The sequence below is a fragment of the Eptesicus fuscus genome, chromosome 5 (genome assembly GCF_027574615.1).
Source record: "Eptesicus fuscus isolate TK198812 chromosome 5, DD_ASM_mEF_20220401, whole genome shotgun sequence".
In the NCBI taxonomy this organism is placed as follows: domain Eukaryota; kingdom Metazoa; phylum Chordata; class Mammalia; order Chiroptera; family Vespertilionidae; genus Eptesicus; species Eptesicus fuscus.
This window is the reverse complement of record NC_072477.1, coordinates 108,984,853-109,000,932: the sequence shown is the minus strand read 5'-3', so window position 1 is coordinate 109,000,932 and position 16,080 is coordinate 108,984,853. Positions and strand designations below refer to the sequence as shown.

General features: G+C 42.1%; 1 protein-coding gene across 7 annotated transcripts in view; it reads left to right on the top strand.

Annotated features, from left to right (window-relative positions):
* The window catches only part of NEO1 (neogenin 1), a 360,999-nt gene that overhangs the window by 157,748 nt on the left and 187,171 nt on the right, over window positions 1–16,080 (top strand). For all 7 annotated transcript variants that reach the window (XM_054716716.1, XM_054716720.1, XM_054716721.1 and 4 more), the window contains 2 exons: window positions 8,418–8,572; window positions 11,104–11,224. In XM_054716716.1, the coding sequence (XP_054572691.1) occupies window positions 8,418–8,572; window positions 11,104–11,224 (276 nt within the window). The remainder of the gene's footprint in view (window positions 1–8,417; window positions 8,573–11,103; window positions 11,225–16,080) is intronic.

Genomic DNA, 16,080 nt, shown 5'->3' with positions numbered 1-16,080 from the left:
ATCAGGGCAAACCAGCTGGCCCCCACCCCTGTACCAGGCCTCTATCCTATCTAATAAAAGAGTACTAATCAGATTGATCATCACTGCAACACACAATATAGCTGCCCCCATGTGGTCAAAGATCCTGCCCCCATGTGGACACAAGATGGCCACCACAAGATGGCCAGCAGGAGAGGGCAGTTGGGAGGCACCCGGCCTGCAAGGGAGGGCAGTTGAGAAGGACCAGGCCTGCAAGGGAGGGCAGTTGGAGGTGATCAGCCCTGCAGGAGAGGGCAGTTAGGGGTAACCAGGCCGGCAGAGGAGGGAAGTTGTGGGCAAACAGGCTGGCAGCAGAGTGGTTAGGGGGTGATCAGGCTGGCAGGCAGAAGCGGTTAGGGGCAATCAGGAAGGCAGGCAGGCAAGCAGTTGGGAGCCAGCAGTCCTGGATTGTGAGAGGGATGTCCGACTGCCCGTTTAGGCCGGGCCTAAACGGGCAGTCGGACATCCCTTGAGGGGTCCCAGATTGGAGAGGGTACAGGCTGGGCTGAGGGACAACCCCCCTCCGTGCACGAATTTCATGCACCGGGCCTCTAGTGGAAGAATAAAGGTCCAGGAACAGCTGAGTTAGCTGTGGAAAATAAAAAGAGTGGAGGGCTTACTCTATCAAATATTCAAACATATTAAAAATTCACAATGATTGTATAAAAAAACCTTGTATTGTTACAAGAACTGAGAAATAGAGTAATGGAAGGAATGAGGAACAGGCTAATTGTTTAGTAAACAGTTTGGGGGAATGTGGTTTCTTTAATGGAGAGAAAAAAATAGCATTTTTGTGTAATAATAACCATACAAATTACCTACATTTGGTCCAGTAGTGACTGAGATCTAAAGGGTAAAACTGTAAAGTTCATAGAAGAAAATGTAAGAGAATAACTTTGTCCCTTAGGGGCAGGAAAATATTATGTTAAACAAAAATTTAGATATAGAAATCATGAGATGAAACACTGATGGCTCTGATCATGTCAAGTAGAGGGTATTTTCATGGAGGCTCAGTGATGCAGGAAAAATGAGGAGCAAGAGAAAGGTTAAATGTTTGGGTAAATCTATGTGAATATTGACTGTAAAATAATAATGTTACGTGGGATTTAAAATATGATGAAAATATACCATAGATGTATAAGTCAGGAGGAGTTAGTCCTCTAAGGTTCCTAAAATGTGAGATTAATATAAGGCAGGGATATGTTCTATAATCTCTGGGAAGTCTTGAAAGAATAATAGGAGAATCAATAACTAACAAGATAACGGAGGAAAAAAATATAAAATACTTAAAAAGAAAGGAAAGAAAATATTGAGATGGTAGATTTAAACCCAAATATATCAGTAATTATAAATGTACTAACTACAGTGATTAAAGACAATGATTGTCAGATTGAAAAGAAATTGAAACCCAAGTATGTATTGCTTGTATGAGAGACACCTTAAATATGAGGATACAAAAAATTTTGAAATTAAAAGGATGGAAAAAGATAAACCATGTCAAAGCTAACTGGAAAAAATCCAACAAAGGCAAGATGAGATAAAGTAGGACATTTCACGTTAATGAGAGATTGTCTACCAAAAAAGTAAAACCATTCTAAATATGTATGTACCTCATAATGTAATCTCAAAATATGAAAATAAAAAACTGATAGAACTATAGGAGAGATAGATAAGACAAACCTACAATCATGGTGATAGATTTAACACATTTCACTGACAGATAGGATATGTATACCAAAGCAAGCAAAACCACAGACAGTTACAATACAGTAAGAACTGAACAACGCAAATTAGTAAACTTGACCTAATTGACAACTATAGGGTGCTGCACCAAACAAATGAGAGAATTTATCTTTTTTATAAATACTTAGGAAAGTTACTAAAAATATATCATATACTGACCATGAAACAAATCTTAACAAATTTCAGAGAATTAAAATTCTGTAGGTTTGGTCACCATGGAGTTAAGGTTGGAATTAAATTTTTAAAAAAGAGTATCTTTAAAGAAAAGGAAACTTACAAACCTGTTTGGAAATTCAGTGAATCACTTTGAAATGATCCATGAGTCAGAAAAGAAATGATGATGAAAATTAAAAAGTATTTTGAACTAATAGAGATATGACCTATCAAAACTGATGGGATGCTTAGAGGAAATTTGTAGCCTTAAGTACATATATTAGAAGAGAAGGCTGAAAAAACAGTGATTTAAATATTCATTTCAAAAAACTAAAAAAAAAAAAAAAAAAAAAAAGAAAGAAAGTAGCAAATTTAACCCAAAGAAAATAGAAGAAAGATAATAATGACAAGAACAAAAATTAATAAAATAGGGAAAAAAATTTGTTTATTTAATCCTCACCCCAGGATATGCCTACTGATTTTAGAGAGAGAGGCGGGGGGGGGGGGGGGGGGGAGAGAGAGAGAGAGAGAGAGAGAGAGAGAGAGAGATCCATGTGAAGAGGGAACATCAGTTGGTTGCCTTCTGTACACAATGTGATCAAACCCACAACCTGGGGTATGTGCCCTGAACAGGAATTGAACCCATAACCTTTTGGTATATAGGACGATGCTCCAACCAACTGAGCCACGCCAGCCAAGGCCAAAAGTTGGTTCTTTGTAAAAAATAACAATAACGATAAACCTCTGACAAGAGTTATATATGTCACTTGACTAAGTTTTATTTAGATCAAAGAGTCAGCAAACTATAGCTTGTCGATCGAATCTGCTCAACTGCTTGTTTTTGTGTAGCCTGTGAGCTAAAAATAATTTATACAGTTTTAAATGGTTGAAAGATATCAGAATAATAATGTTTAGTGATATTTGAAAATTTTATGAAATTCAGATTTTATTGTCCATAAACTTTCATTGACATACAATCCCACTCATTCACTTATGTACTGACTATGACTGCCCTCATGTTGTAAAAGAGGAGTTGAATAGTTGTGACAGAGACTAAGCAAGCATGTCAGAGCCGCAAGTTTATTTAAACAAGGCATGTGGCCCATTGGCCGCGAGTTTGACATGCTTGGACATGGCCCACAAAGCCTAAAATATTTATTGTCTGAGTCTTTTCAGAAAAAGTTTCAACCCCTGATATTTACTCTATAAAGAACTAGTATAGATCAGTAATGTAAACAAAGATAGATAAATCAGTAGAAAATTCACCTGTCTCACAGATCTCCAGGTGGCTACTACACACTTGAAAAAAGTGGTTGTTATTTTTAGTTTTTAGAGAAATGCAAATAAAAGCCACAATAGATACCACTATACTCTACCAGAGTGGCTAAAATTAAAGAGACTAACAATACAGGGCTGGTTAGGATGAGGAACCCTGGGGACTCTAATATACTGCTGTTAGCACTCTATCCTATCTAATAAAAGAGTGATATGCAAATTAACCGTCATTCCGTGACAAAAATGGTGGTGCCCATAGCAGACGCTGGCAGCGTCTCCCTGGCATCGTGAGCCCAGCATCTGCTCCTTGGCCACGGAGGGAGGGGAGGGGGGGGGCCTCTGGCTAGAGGACTGGGCGTGGGACGCTGAGCTCGCGTCGCCAGGGGCGACGCGAGCTCTGTGTCCATGCCCTGGCTGTGTGGAGGGAGGGAAGGGGCCTCTGGGGACATGAGCCCAGCATCCCTGTGCCAGCTGCGTGGAGGGAGCCAAGGGGCCTCTGGAGACGTGAGCCCGGCATCCCCGCCCCAGCCACGCGGAGGGAGGGGAGGGGCCAGAAAAATGGATCTTTCCAGTTCCTGATGCTGACGGAGCCCTATGGGTGCCAGGGTCCTCCGCCTGCAGCCCCAGTCACAGACTGGAAGCCCCCTGCCTGCAGTGTGGACGCAGCCAGTATGGCACCGCAGCGGGGGGGCGGATCTGGTGGGCACGCTACAGACATAAAATCACTGCCACTGTGGTTCCCCCCCCCCCCTCAACTCGCAAGTAGTATGGTCCAAGGGGGCGACTCCTGAGGTGCGGCTCCCACGGCAGCTGATGCACACCACGCCGAGTGGGGAAGCCGGACCTGAGAGCCCAAGCCCCTGAGTACCTGAGCTGTCTGGCGTCGTATGCCAGGGCCCTGAGGAGGCCCCAGGACAAGTATCTTCCCAGAGGCTGTGCAGAGGAGGGGAGGAGCCTCTGGCTAGAGGCTGGGGTGAGGGATGCTGGCGTCGTTGCAGGCCAGGCTGAGGGACACTCCGCCCTGCACCCCCTGTGCACGAATTCCGTCCACCGGGCCTCTAGTCTATAATAATAAAAGCATAATATGCTAATTAGACCAGACCTTCCGGATGAAGCCAGGGCTGTGAGGGAAGCCTGGGTCCTGGGTGCCAGAGGGAAGCTGGTTCCAGCAGCCGGAAGAAGGAAAGCCTACTCTTGCATGAATTTCGTGCATTGGGCCTCTAGTATGGATACAACCACTTTAGATACTGTTTGGCAGAATCTACTGAAACTGCATGCTTCATATCTTATGACACAATGGTTGTGTTTCTAGGTATATACTTACTAGAAATGTGCGCAATGATCGTCTCATCAGCTTTATTTACAGTAAATCAAAACTGCTGGAAACAATTTGTCAACAGTAGAATGGATAGTGTTCTAATCATACTGTGGCATTTCATCAGCAGTGAAAATTGACAGACCACTTCTACATTCCAACAACATGGATACATCTCACAAGCACCATTGAAAAAAAGAAGCCAGGCACACACATAAAAACATGATTCCATTTTTATAAAGTTCAAAAATAGGCAAAACTAATCTATGGTTTTAGAAATTAGAATAATCAGAACAAGGGCAGGGGAGTGACTGAATGTTACACAGTGTGGCTTCTGGTGTGTTAATGTTCTATTTCTTAATCTAAGTGGTGGTGGTTAACAATAATTCAAGCTGTACTGTTAATGTGTGTCACATGAGGTCTTCCCTTTTTTGTTTACAGATAAGTCATTACATACAAAAAAATTTTGGAAAATTTTATTTTGAAACTTGTCCAATAACTGAAAGTATTTTTATTTTCCTGATGGGGAAAGCAGTTTATGAGAAATGGTTGGAAATTTTATATATCTACATCTATATAAGATGTAATATAAAATATTTATTTACATAGTTATATATATATATGTATGTATGTATGTATATATATATATATATATATATATATATATATATATATATAGTCATCCTGTCTGACTTGTTATTTTTTTAAGAAATTATAACTACAGGAAATTCCATAGTGAGTGTTAATGCAGAAAAGGTTGTAAGTTCATTCTTCATCTGTTAAATATTTCAAATTTATTGTTTTATCATTAACTCCTGGGATTTCTACACATACTGTGACGTGAATTAGCCCATCATGTATTTCCTGTCATCTCAGCTTTAAATGGGTTATGAGTTGTTGTTTTTAAAGAAACAGGAATTTTTCTTTTTCTCTTAGAACATTCATAATAGTCTGTGATACATATCTCTCCTCACCCCCAAAAGAAGAAAATTTTCCATTTGTATTTTTGTGCACAAGTTGATAAATTCCAAATTGGCCACTTCCTTGAGTTTGTCAATACTGAACAAATTTACAATGAAAGTTTTAAATTCTCCCATCTTTCTCTGGTCACAACCTAACATTCTACTTATATTCATCTGTTCTACTGTGTCTGATCTCTATCTATGTTAACACATTGATCTCCCCTTTTTTGACAGTTATCTTCATAATTTCACTTCCCTTTACTTCCTGATTAGTTATAATATTATACTCTCCTCATTAGAACTCTCAGTTCTCTTGGCTTATTTAGGATAAAAGCAAACTCTTCATAGCATGTGTACAAAACACAACCACACCCTACATATGAAGTCAACTTTTTCAGTGTTAACTGAGGCACCACAGAGAAGTTAGTTAAGAGCAGTCTCTGGACCAAGCATGCATGGGTTCTAGTCTCATATCTGTCACTTACTTAGCTATGTGAATTTGACTAAGTTATTTAACTTACCTGTGTCTTAGTGTTTTTAATCAGTTAAATGACTTGTTATAAGGCTTAAGTAAATAAACCTTGGCACTGTTCCACCTGAACCTGGGATAAAAATAGAGTTATCGTTACCAAACTGCATATAATTTCCTGAATATTCTGTGCTATTTGATAGCTCTGTTCCCCTGTATCCTCTCACCCCCCAGCTAAAATTTCCTCATAATCCTTTAAAATTAGTTGAACATTACACCTCTGTGAAGCTTTCTATAACCATCCTGATACCCCCAGGTAAATTTTATGTCTCGTAAAATAGCTATCTATTTGCCAGCAGTGTCTCTCACTGATTTGTTTATGTGCTTATTCCCAATACTACTAGACTGGGTTCTTATCAACATGGACTGGTCTTAATGAATTTTTATCATAATAGATTTTCAGCAAACAATTGTTAAGTGAGACTTTGTATTGAAATTGTGAAATGTGACAACTAGAATGATTTGATGTTTCTGGCTATTTTGTTACTCATCTTTTCCTTTGCACCTTGTTTTTTGTTGACTTCTATTATAAAAGAAATTTGGTTTAAAAATATATTTTAAAAGGTTATTCTGGAAAAAGATGAACCATTACTCTAACTTATAGAATTGAGGTAATAATTGCCACCTTTATGTGCACACATGTTTATAAACATTGCCTTTATCATCTTTATTAATTCCCAGGAGTATACCCATGCCATTCCTTTCCTCCTTTACCCCCTGTACCCCACACCCCGCCCCTGCCTGCACATATTCCTAACCTCTAAAGGTCCCTATGAGACTTGCAACTAGGGGAGCAATGGGTAGCAGCAGCTGAGTTCCAGGGCACTCTCCCTACAGGGAGCACGTCTGTGCCATTCCCTTCCTCCTCTTCTTCCCCCACAGGCATGAATCCCCTAACCTCTAAAGCAGTGGTTCTCAACCTTTCTAATGCCGCGACCCTTTAATACAGTTCCTCATGTTGTGGTGACCCGCAACCATAAAATTATTTTCGTTGCTACTTCATAACTGTAATTTTGCTACTGTTAATGAATCGCAATGTAAATATCTGTGTTTTCTGATGGTCTTAGGCTCTACAGCAGCGGTTCTCAACCTGTGGGTCTGGTTGAGAACCGCTAGCCAGGGTCACCTTGCAACCAGGGAAAGAATGGTCAGCAACAGCTCGTCCTAGGCTAACCATCTGAACCTGTCTCCAAGGCCCCCTATTCTTTGACTTACCAGTGAGCTAAGACAGCCCAGCTAGGCTACCTGTTGCTTCTATGCCCTTCCTTGTTTCACTTTCCTAAGTATATTTTTGCTGCACTCAATAAATTATTGCTTGCTTTTATTATTTCTTAATTTGTCTTTATTGTTGAAAGTATGACAAATTTCCTCCCTTTTATTCCCCATTGACCCTCCTCCACCCTTCACCCAGCCCTCCCAGGCCTTCACACAGTTGTCTGTGTCCATGGGCTATGCATATAAGGTCCCCAGTTCATCTCTTCCCAACCATACCCACCCCCACCCCCGCCACCCGCACCTTCCCTCTGAGATTTAGCAGTCTGTTCCATGCTTCTGTCTCTGGATCTATTTTGTTCATTAGTTTATTTTGTTTATTAGATTACACATTTAAGTAAGGTCATGTGATACTTGTCTTTCTCTGGTTGGCTTATTTCACTTAGCATATTACTCTCCAGGTCCTTCCATGCTGTTTCAAAGGGTAAGAGGTCTTTTTATATAGCTGCATAGTATTCCATGGCATAAATGTACCACAGCTTTTTTATCCACTCATCTACTGTTGGGCACTTGGGCTGTCTCCAGATCTTAGCTATTGTAAATTGTGCTGCTATGAACATAGGGATGTATACATTCTTTCTGATTGGTGTTTCAGGTTTCTTAGGATATATTCCTAGAAGTGGGATCACTGGGTCAAATGGAAGTTCCATTTTTAATTGTTTGAGGATGCACAGTACTCGCCGAAACCGGTTTGGCTCAGTGGATAGAGCATCAGCCTGCGGACTCAAGGGTCCCAGGTTCGATTCCGGTCAAGGGCATGTACCTTGGTTGCGGGCACATCCCCAGTAGGGGGTGTGCAAGAGACAGCTGATCGATGTTTCTAACTCTCTATCCCTCTCTCTTCCTCTGTGTAAAAAATCAATAAAATATATTTAAAAAACAAAACAAAACAAAACAAAAACAAACAAGGAAATTCAGAAATTATCTTAAAAATTAAAATTATTCTTCTAGTTACACCAGATGTCAATTTTTAAAGATATTGTGTTCCTGACATATATTTTAAAAATATATTTATGTTTTTATAAAAATATGTGAAAACTTCAAATAAGTAAAACACCTGTGAATTCTGGGATTAAAAAAATTGCTTGAAATATGAATAACTACCTATTTTTATTTTCATTAATATCTTCATTTTCTTTCTATTTTAAAGCCCAACCTGAATTCCTGAAGCAGCCTACTAATATATATGCTCATGAATCTATGGATATTGTATTTGAATGTGAAGTGACTGGGAAACCAACTCCAACTGTGAAGTGGGTTAAGAATGGGGATATGGTTATCCCAAGTGATTACTTTAAGATTGTAGTAAGTACTTTTTAAAAGAAGGACACTTATTTCTGAAACCTTTAAATGTCTTTGAATGTAATTATTAAGAGACTTGATATCTTATATACACCAGTTTATATGCTGCCAACAAAGATAGAAAAATTAACACAGAATATAATCTCTTCATTGGATGATGGGAAAGCTGAGCCCAGAAATATTTTGGTAGCTTATATAAGATCACATAGCAAATAGTACTAGGTCTAGTATTCCTGCTAAACATTCTAGCACTGTTAAACACAGCTGCCACCATTTTCTGGGTAATGATTATTATGTGTGCACGTGCGTGCGTGCACATGCACCAACTGCCCCCATGTGGACACAAGATGGCCGCCACAAGATGGCCTACAGGGGAGGGCAGTTGTGGGCAGTTGGGGGTGACCAGGCTGGCAGAGGAGGGCACTTGAGGGGGACCCAGGCCTGCAGGGGAGGGCAGTTGCAGGGGAGACCAGGCCTGCAGTGGAGGGCAGTTGTGGGGGGACCAGGCCTGCAGGGGAGGGCAGTTGTGGGAGGACCAGGCCTGCAGTGGAGGACAGTTGGGGAGGACCCAGGCTTGCAGGGGAGGGCAGTTGGTGGGGGCCAGGCCTGCAGGGGAGGACAGTTGGGGAGGAACAGACCTGCAGGGGAGAGCAGCTGTGGGAAGACCAGGCCTGTAGGGGAGGGGAGTTGTGGGCGATCAGGCCAGCAGGGAGGGCAGTTGGGAGGGATCAGGCCTGCAGGGGAGGACAGTTTGGGGGGACCCAGGCCTGCAGGGGAGGGCAGTTGGAGGGGACCAGGTCAGCAAGGGAGGGCAGTTGTGGGCGATCAGGCCAGCAGGGAGGGCAGTTAGGGATGACCAGGCTAGCAGAGGAGGGCAGTTGGGGGAGACCAGGTCTGCAGAGGAGGGCAGTTGTGGGTGATCAGGCCAGCAGGAAGGACAGTTAGGGATGACCAGGCCTGCAGGGGAGGGCAGTTTGTGGGAACCAGGCCGGCAGGGGAGGACAGTTGGGGGGGGGGGACCCAGGCCTTCAGGGGAGGGCAGTTAAGTGGTGACCAGGCCAGCAGGGGAGGGCATTTAGGGGTGACTGGGCCAGCAGGGAAGGGCAATTGGGGGTGACCAGGCCTGCAGGGGAGGATAGTTGGGGGTGACCATATTGGCAGGGGAGGGCAGTTAGGGGTGACCAGGCCGGCAGAGGAGGGAAGTTAGGGGCAATCGGGCCAGCCGGGGAGCAGTTAGGTGTCAATTAGGCTGGCAGTGGAGTGGTTAGGGGGTGATCAGGCTGGCAGGCAGAAGTGGTTAGGGGCAATCAGGAAGAGGCAGGTGAGCAGTTGGGAGCCAGCAGTCCTGGATTGTGAGAGGGATGTCCAACCGCCCGTTTAGGCCCGATCCCACTGGGTCGGACATCCCTCAAGGGGTCCCAGATTGGAGAGGGTGCAGGCTGGGCTGAGGGACAACCCCCCCCCCCCGGCCCCCGTGCACGAATTTCGTGCACTGGGCCCCTAGTTTTTAATAAAGATTGTCTATTATTATCTAACATCCTAGTAATCAAATTTTCTAGGTTTTAGTAGCAAAGATTGATGACATATCTTTAAATACATAACATTCATAGAAATAATCAGAAGTAATTATGGTTGTTAAAGACTTCCTGTCATTATAAGTTTCTTATATATGTAGGTGTATATTTTCTGTTTTCAAAATTTACACTCTCATAAGTTACAAAAAGTAATTCATAATATTTAAATGTAACCAAAAAGCAATGTTTATGGTTAAAGTAGCATTTTTTACTCTTAGTATTTTTAAAAATCTTAAAACCATATCAATAACAGTAACTATATTTGACATCCATATAAGTGTGGGTAGTTTTTTTTATAGTTTAAGGAAAACTTCGTGTATATGCAACCTAATTTAACTTAGTATAGTCTAATCCAGTGATGGGCAACCTTTTGAGCTTGGTGTGTCAAACTTTGCCAAAAAACTGAGCATAACTCGGGTAGTGTGTCACTTTGAGGAAAAAAACATTATTTCGCAAATGTTTCATCCTCAGGAGCAGCAAATGTTTCATCCTTGGCATGCGGCCGCTTGAGCGGCCGTGTGTCATCAGAAATGGCCATGTGTGTCAATGCTGACACGCGTGTCATAGGTTCACCATCACTGGCCTAATCTATCAGAGCTAATGATACTAAAAATAATATTTAAAAAATGCCTAGAAGTCACAAATTTAGACTTTTACTACGGTCACAAGGTACTGCATGCCAGATAGTTTTCAAAGCGAAGATGTAAGTTTGGAAACATTGAGAGTACAACTTTCCATAAGTATTAAGTTCTTAATTGTTAATGACGGTGTTTCCTGTTTTAATCAGTTTAAGTCAGTACCTTGTCAGTAAAATTGAGTTAACATGTGCGTAGGTGGATAATATTCAGTACCTGAATCGGACAATTTCACTTGTTTTTTCTTCCCAGAGAAAGCATATACTTGGGATTTTGGACTGTTTATCAATTGAATCATAAAATTGTATATGTTTTTCTTCTTCAGAAGGAACATAATCTTCAAGTTTTGGGTCTGGTGAAGTCAGACGAAGGGTTCTATCAATGCATTGCTGAGAATGATGTTGGAAATGCACAAGCTGGAGCCCAACTGATAATCCTTGAACATGGTAAGAGGGACCGAAATAATAAGAGGGAAGAGGAAGACTATATATTTGAGGAACTAGTACCTATCACTTCAGGTTATCTAATGATTAATGACCTAATTTGTAAGGGGCAACATATGGCATAAACAAGAGAAAAAATAGCTGTCTAAATAATTTCTGTAGTTTAAAATGACACAAAAACACAATTTTAGCTAATATTGAGAAGAAATTGGTGTTAAAAAAGGAAAACTGAATAATTACAGTCTTACAAAAACGAATGTTCTTCAAAATTCAATCATTTTAGTCTCACAAATATATTTCTACTCTATTAAAATAGAAAACTAAAAGCAATATTAATTTTGCATTGAATTTTTCCAAAATAAAATTAACTTGCCTTTTGTGATTATCACAAAAAATACTTTTTTATAAATTCATACAACATTGAAAAATAAAAAGGGAGGAACCTCACCCTATTTCAGTCAGGGTCAGTTCTGGGGAAATAACACAGTAATTTCAAAAACTAAAAAGTATTAAATATTCTTTAATATAATAAAATTATTAACTCTTAACAGGAAATTGGAGTAACAAGGGGTTGGCTAGAAAGAAATGAAGAGAACTTTAACAAATATAAGAATGGCAGATAGAAGGAGCAGCTACAACCCCTAGGTCTGAGAGAGAGTTCAGGAAGATTATCCTTTGGGGCTGAGATTTAGACCATGTTGGAGAGGGTGTGGCCATGGTTCCCTGGATGACAGAGAAGTGGCTGTGCTATCTTGCTTGCAGTGGAAATATGCTCAAAACCCACTGACTAGTGTGCTGGGGTGTCTACTGTTCTGCTACAAAACCACCTGAATGTTGGGATGTTGGAAGTAGCCTCCAGCACCTGTACTGATAAAAGTGTAACTCTTGTGTCAGTTGGCAAAGGAAAAACATTTAAAGGGGCAGCTTTATTTTTGCAGAGCAGGCAATACGGTATGAATTTGAAGCTGAGAGGCAATAAACTGCTAACTGGCACATGCTCCAAATCCTGTCACTTAGGAGTATTGCAGGTGAACACAGGTGATTATCCTATATAATAAAAGGCTAATATGCAAATTGTTCCCTCGAATGGGAGTTCAACTGGAGGCGGGCTGGCTGGCCAATTGCCTGCGTTCCCTACCCCCCACCAGTCCCGCCCCCAGTTGGCCCCAATTGGGGCCGGTCAAATCGACCCCACCCATGCACGCATTCATGCACTGGGCCTCTATTGAATTATAACCTGCTTTTTTGCAGCAGTATGCTATGGCATCTTTCCATGTAAATAGAGATTTGTGCCAACATTTTTCATTGCTGAATAGTGTATATACACTTTGTTTTATATAAAAGACTAGAGGCATGGTGTATGAAATTCGTGCACGGGGGGTGGGGGGTGTCCCTCAGCCCAGCCTACACCCTCTCCAATCTGGGACCCCTCGGACATCCTTCTCACTATATGGGACCTCTGGCTCCTAACTGCTTGCCTGCCTGCCTGCCTGATGGCCCCTAACTGCTTGCTCCCCCATGCCAGCCTGATCTCACCCCTAACTGCTCACCCCTCACTGCTGGCTCCCCTGCTGGCATGATTGCCCCCAACTGCCCTCCCCTGCCTGCCTGATCGCCCCCTAACTGCTTGCTCCCCCATGCCAGCCTGATCTCACCCCTAACTGCTCACCCCTAACTGCTGGCTCCCCTGCTGGCATGATTGCCCCCAACTGCCCTCCCCTGCCTGCCTGATCGCCCCCTAACTGCTTGCTCCCCCATGCCAGCCTGATCTCACCCCTAACTGCTCACCCCTAACTGCTTGCTCCCCTGCTGGCCTGGTCGCCCCTAACCACCTCTGTCTTGAGCCCCCATCCCCACCCCCACTGTGGCTTTGTCCGGAAGGAAGTTGGACATCCAGAAGATGTCTGGTTGACCCGGTCTAATTAGCATATTACCCTTTTATTAGTATAGATTCCCTGTTGGTTAGCATTTAAACTGTTTTTTCTATTTTTAACTATTATGAACAGTGCTATGCTGAATTTCTTTATATGACTTTCTCATACTGAATTACTAGAAGTTGAGTTATTGGATAGCAGTTCTGTGTTAAGTTGATAAAGATACCCATTGGGTCTATTATTTATTTTAGTAAGAAAAGCATTTTTCATTTTTTGCATTTCTTAAGAATGCATGAAAAAGATGCCATATTAGACATCTGCTCTAGTGTCTGAGTCAAGTGAGTTCAGGTTCCACTGTGGTTCCAGCCACATAGCCTAGCCAGAAAAGCTAATTGGCAAAAATGGTACCTGCTAATGGTTTTCACTAAAATAGCATATAGGATTTTTATATGCTACTAGGGGCCCAGTGCACGAATTTGTGCACCTTGAGAGGAACTGTAGGCCGCAAGGCTGCAGTAGGCACAGAGGTGGTCTCAGCCCATCTTTTGCACTGCCGCCTGGCCCCTCCTGCTGTGGCTTCTGGTTCCCTGTCTGCCGGCAGCCCCGCTCCCGCCACCGCTCCCACACACTGATGGCACCGGCCCCACCTGCATCCGCTGAAGGCACAGAGTGATTGGGGCCAGTGCCAGCAGTTGGTGTGAGTGGCTGCTGCTGCCCCGATCGCCCCTCAGGAGCAAGGGGAGGCGGAGAAGCCCTCATTGGTGATCAGGGCCAGTAGCCGCCACTCGCACCCGCTGATGGCACCGAACGATTGGGACCCATACTGGGCACTGGCAGCGGGTGCCAGTAACAGCTTTGGCACCGGCAGCGGGTGCAAGAGGCGGCTGCTGGCCCCGATCTTCTCTCAGGAGCCGGGAGAGGTGGAGAAGCCCTGAGGGGCAGTCGGGGTCGGCAGCTGCCTCTTGCACCCACTGATGGCGCCGAGCAATGGCAGTGGGTGTGAGCAGTGGCTTTGGCGTCAGCAGTGAGCGTGGCCAGCGCCAGCAGCAGGTGCGAGCACTGGGCAGGACCAGAGCGTGTGCTGGAGCAAAGAATTTTCAGTAACCGCCAGAGGCTTGCCCCGATGGCAGCAACCGGCACCCCACCTTGGTCTGGCGCCCCCGCTCACCCGCTCCACCATCCCGCCACGGCCAACGCCCGCCATGTTCCACGCACAACCCCTGATGGTCAGCGCACGTCATAGTGACCAGTTGTTCCGTGGTTCCGATTATTCCGCCGTTTGGTCTATTTGCATATTAGCCTTTTATTATATAGGATTTCTTGAAAATGTATTTGATAGTACTATTATAAAAAGGCATTCACTATACTTCTCTTTTTCTTCATTTGTCTTCCTTTCCCTATTCATTGGAAATGATTTAGTAAAAGCCATGTTGCCTTCACATCTTGGCAAAATGCCTGAATATGATTACCAATTAAGGCACTAAGAAAACTAATAAGGTAGATAGCCTTATTTCTTTTTAAGTGTCAGTGATTTTCCTTAGTAAACTTTGTGACTTTCTTGGGGTTATTTACGTGGAGCTAAATAAAGGGATTTTAGCATATTTGTGTTTGGGGTTACCATTATAGATTTAACTCTAATAATATAAATGGTTTGCTATGCTAAGAGTCCCTAAACTAATCCTCTGAAAATGCTCAAATGTCATAATAACTATGGTTGTAGCATGTGTTTTTCCCTTCTTGAGACGTTTGAAAAAAGTGTTTTGTGGGCTGGTGAAATTTTTTAGTTCCCTTGTCAGGCATACATTAAGGATACTTAGGTTATGGGAAGGAAAGTGTCATTTTATTAATTTTGCTATTTTAATTTGCAAGATAAATATTTATGTAGGAAAGCTAAAAGAGAAAATATAAGATTTGATTTCTGCCTTTCTGGAGAGGTGTAAGAGATATGTATGATAAAAGTGTTATTTTTCTAGTATAAATAAAGCAGTGTACAATTGAATTCTGTCTGTATGATGAGGGAAGTTTTTTTCATGGAAAGTGTCCCTTGAATGATAACATTTCCAGGTGCTAAAAGGAGTACCTGTTTCTGTAGGAAGGTGGCCTATAAAGGCAGAATAGGATCAGATTGCTCATGGCCTAGATTTTAAACATCAAAGCACCTGGCTGGTGTGACTCAGTGATTGAGTGTTGACCTATAAACCAGGAGGTCATGGTTCGATTCCTGGTCAGGGAATATGCCCGGATTGTGGGCTCGATCCCCAGTGTAGGGTGTGCAGGAGGCAGCCAATCAGTGATTCTCATCATTGCTTTTCTCCCTTCCTCTTTGAAAAATAAATAAATAAATAAATAAATAAATAAATAAATAAATAAATAAATAAACAAACAAACATCAAAGCAATACTGTAATAAGGCAGTCTGATGATACAGTCAGGTCTAAGTAGAAAACAAATTTCAGGAGGCTGGTTGAAGGAATATTTTTTTATGTAAGAGACCATTGAAAGATGACAAGTATTTATACTAGAGAAATAGTAAAAAAAAAGTATCCTAATAAAGATATGTTAGTGATTTATCTAATTCAGACTTTATCAACTGTGATTGGATATTAAACATTTTAGAAAAGTCAGAGATACTTCTAAACTTTTATCTGGGTGATGACTTTACAAAGATATAAAAAGGTGAGTCAAAGTGGAAGGGGACTTCTGCTTGTACTCAGAATGTAAAAAATGTGCACAGAACCTCTCGCCCTCACATACAATAAAAAAGGTGGGTGATTTACAAAGTCATAATTTCTCTGAGTTCATTGGAGAGCTGAGCTTGCAAAGCAACCAAGTACATTAAACTAAATTCCAAAGAGTTGGCAACCCTCTTCCCGAAAGAATGGGCCATGAATTGTTTTGTCTTTGGCAGGGCAGGAGAAAAAGAGATGGCTGCAATAAAAGTAGATAAGAAGAAATCAGCTGAAATTTTAACTGATTGTTAAAGACT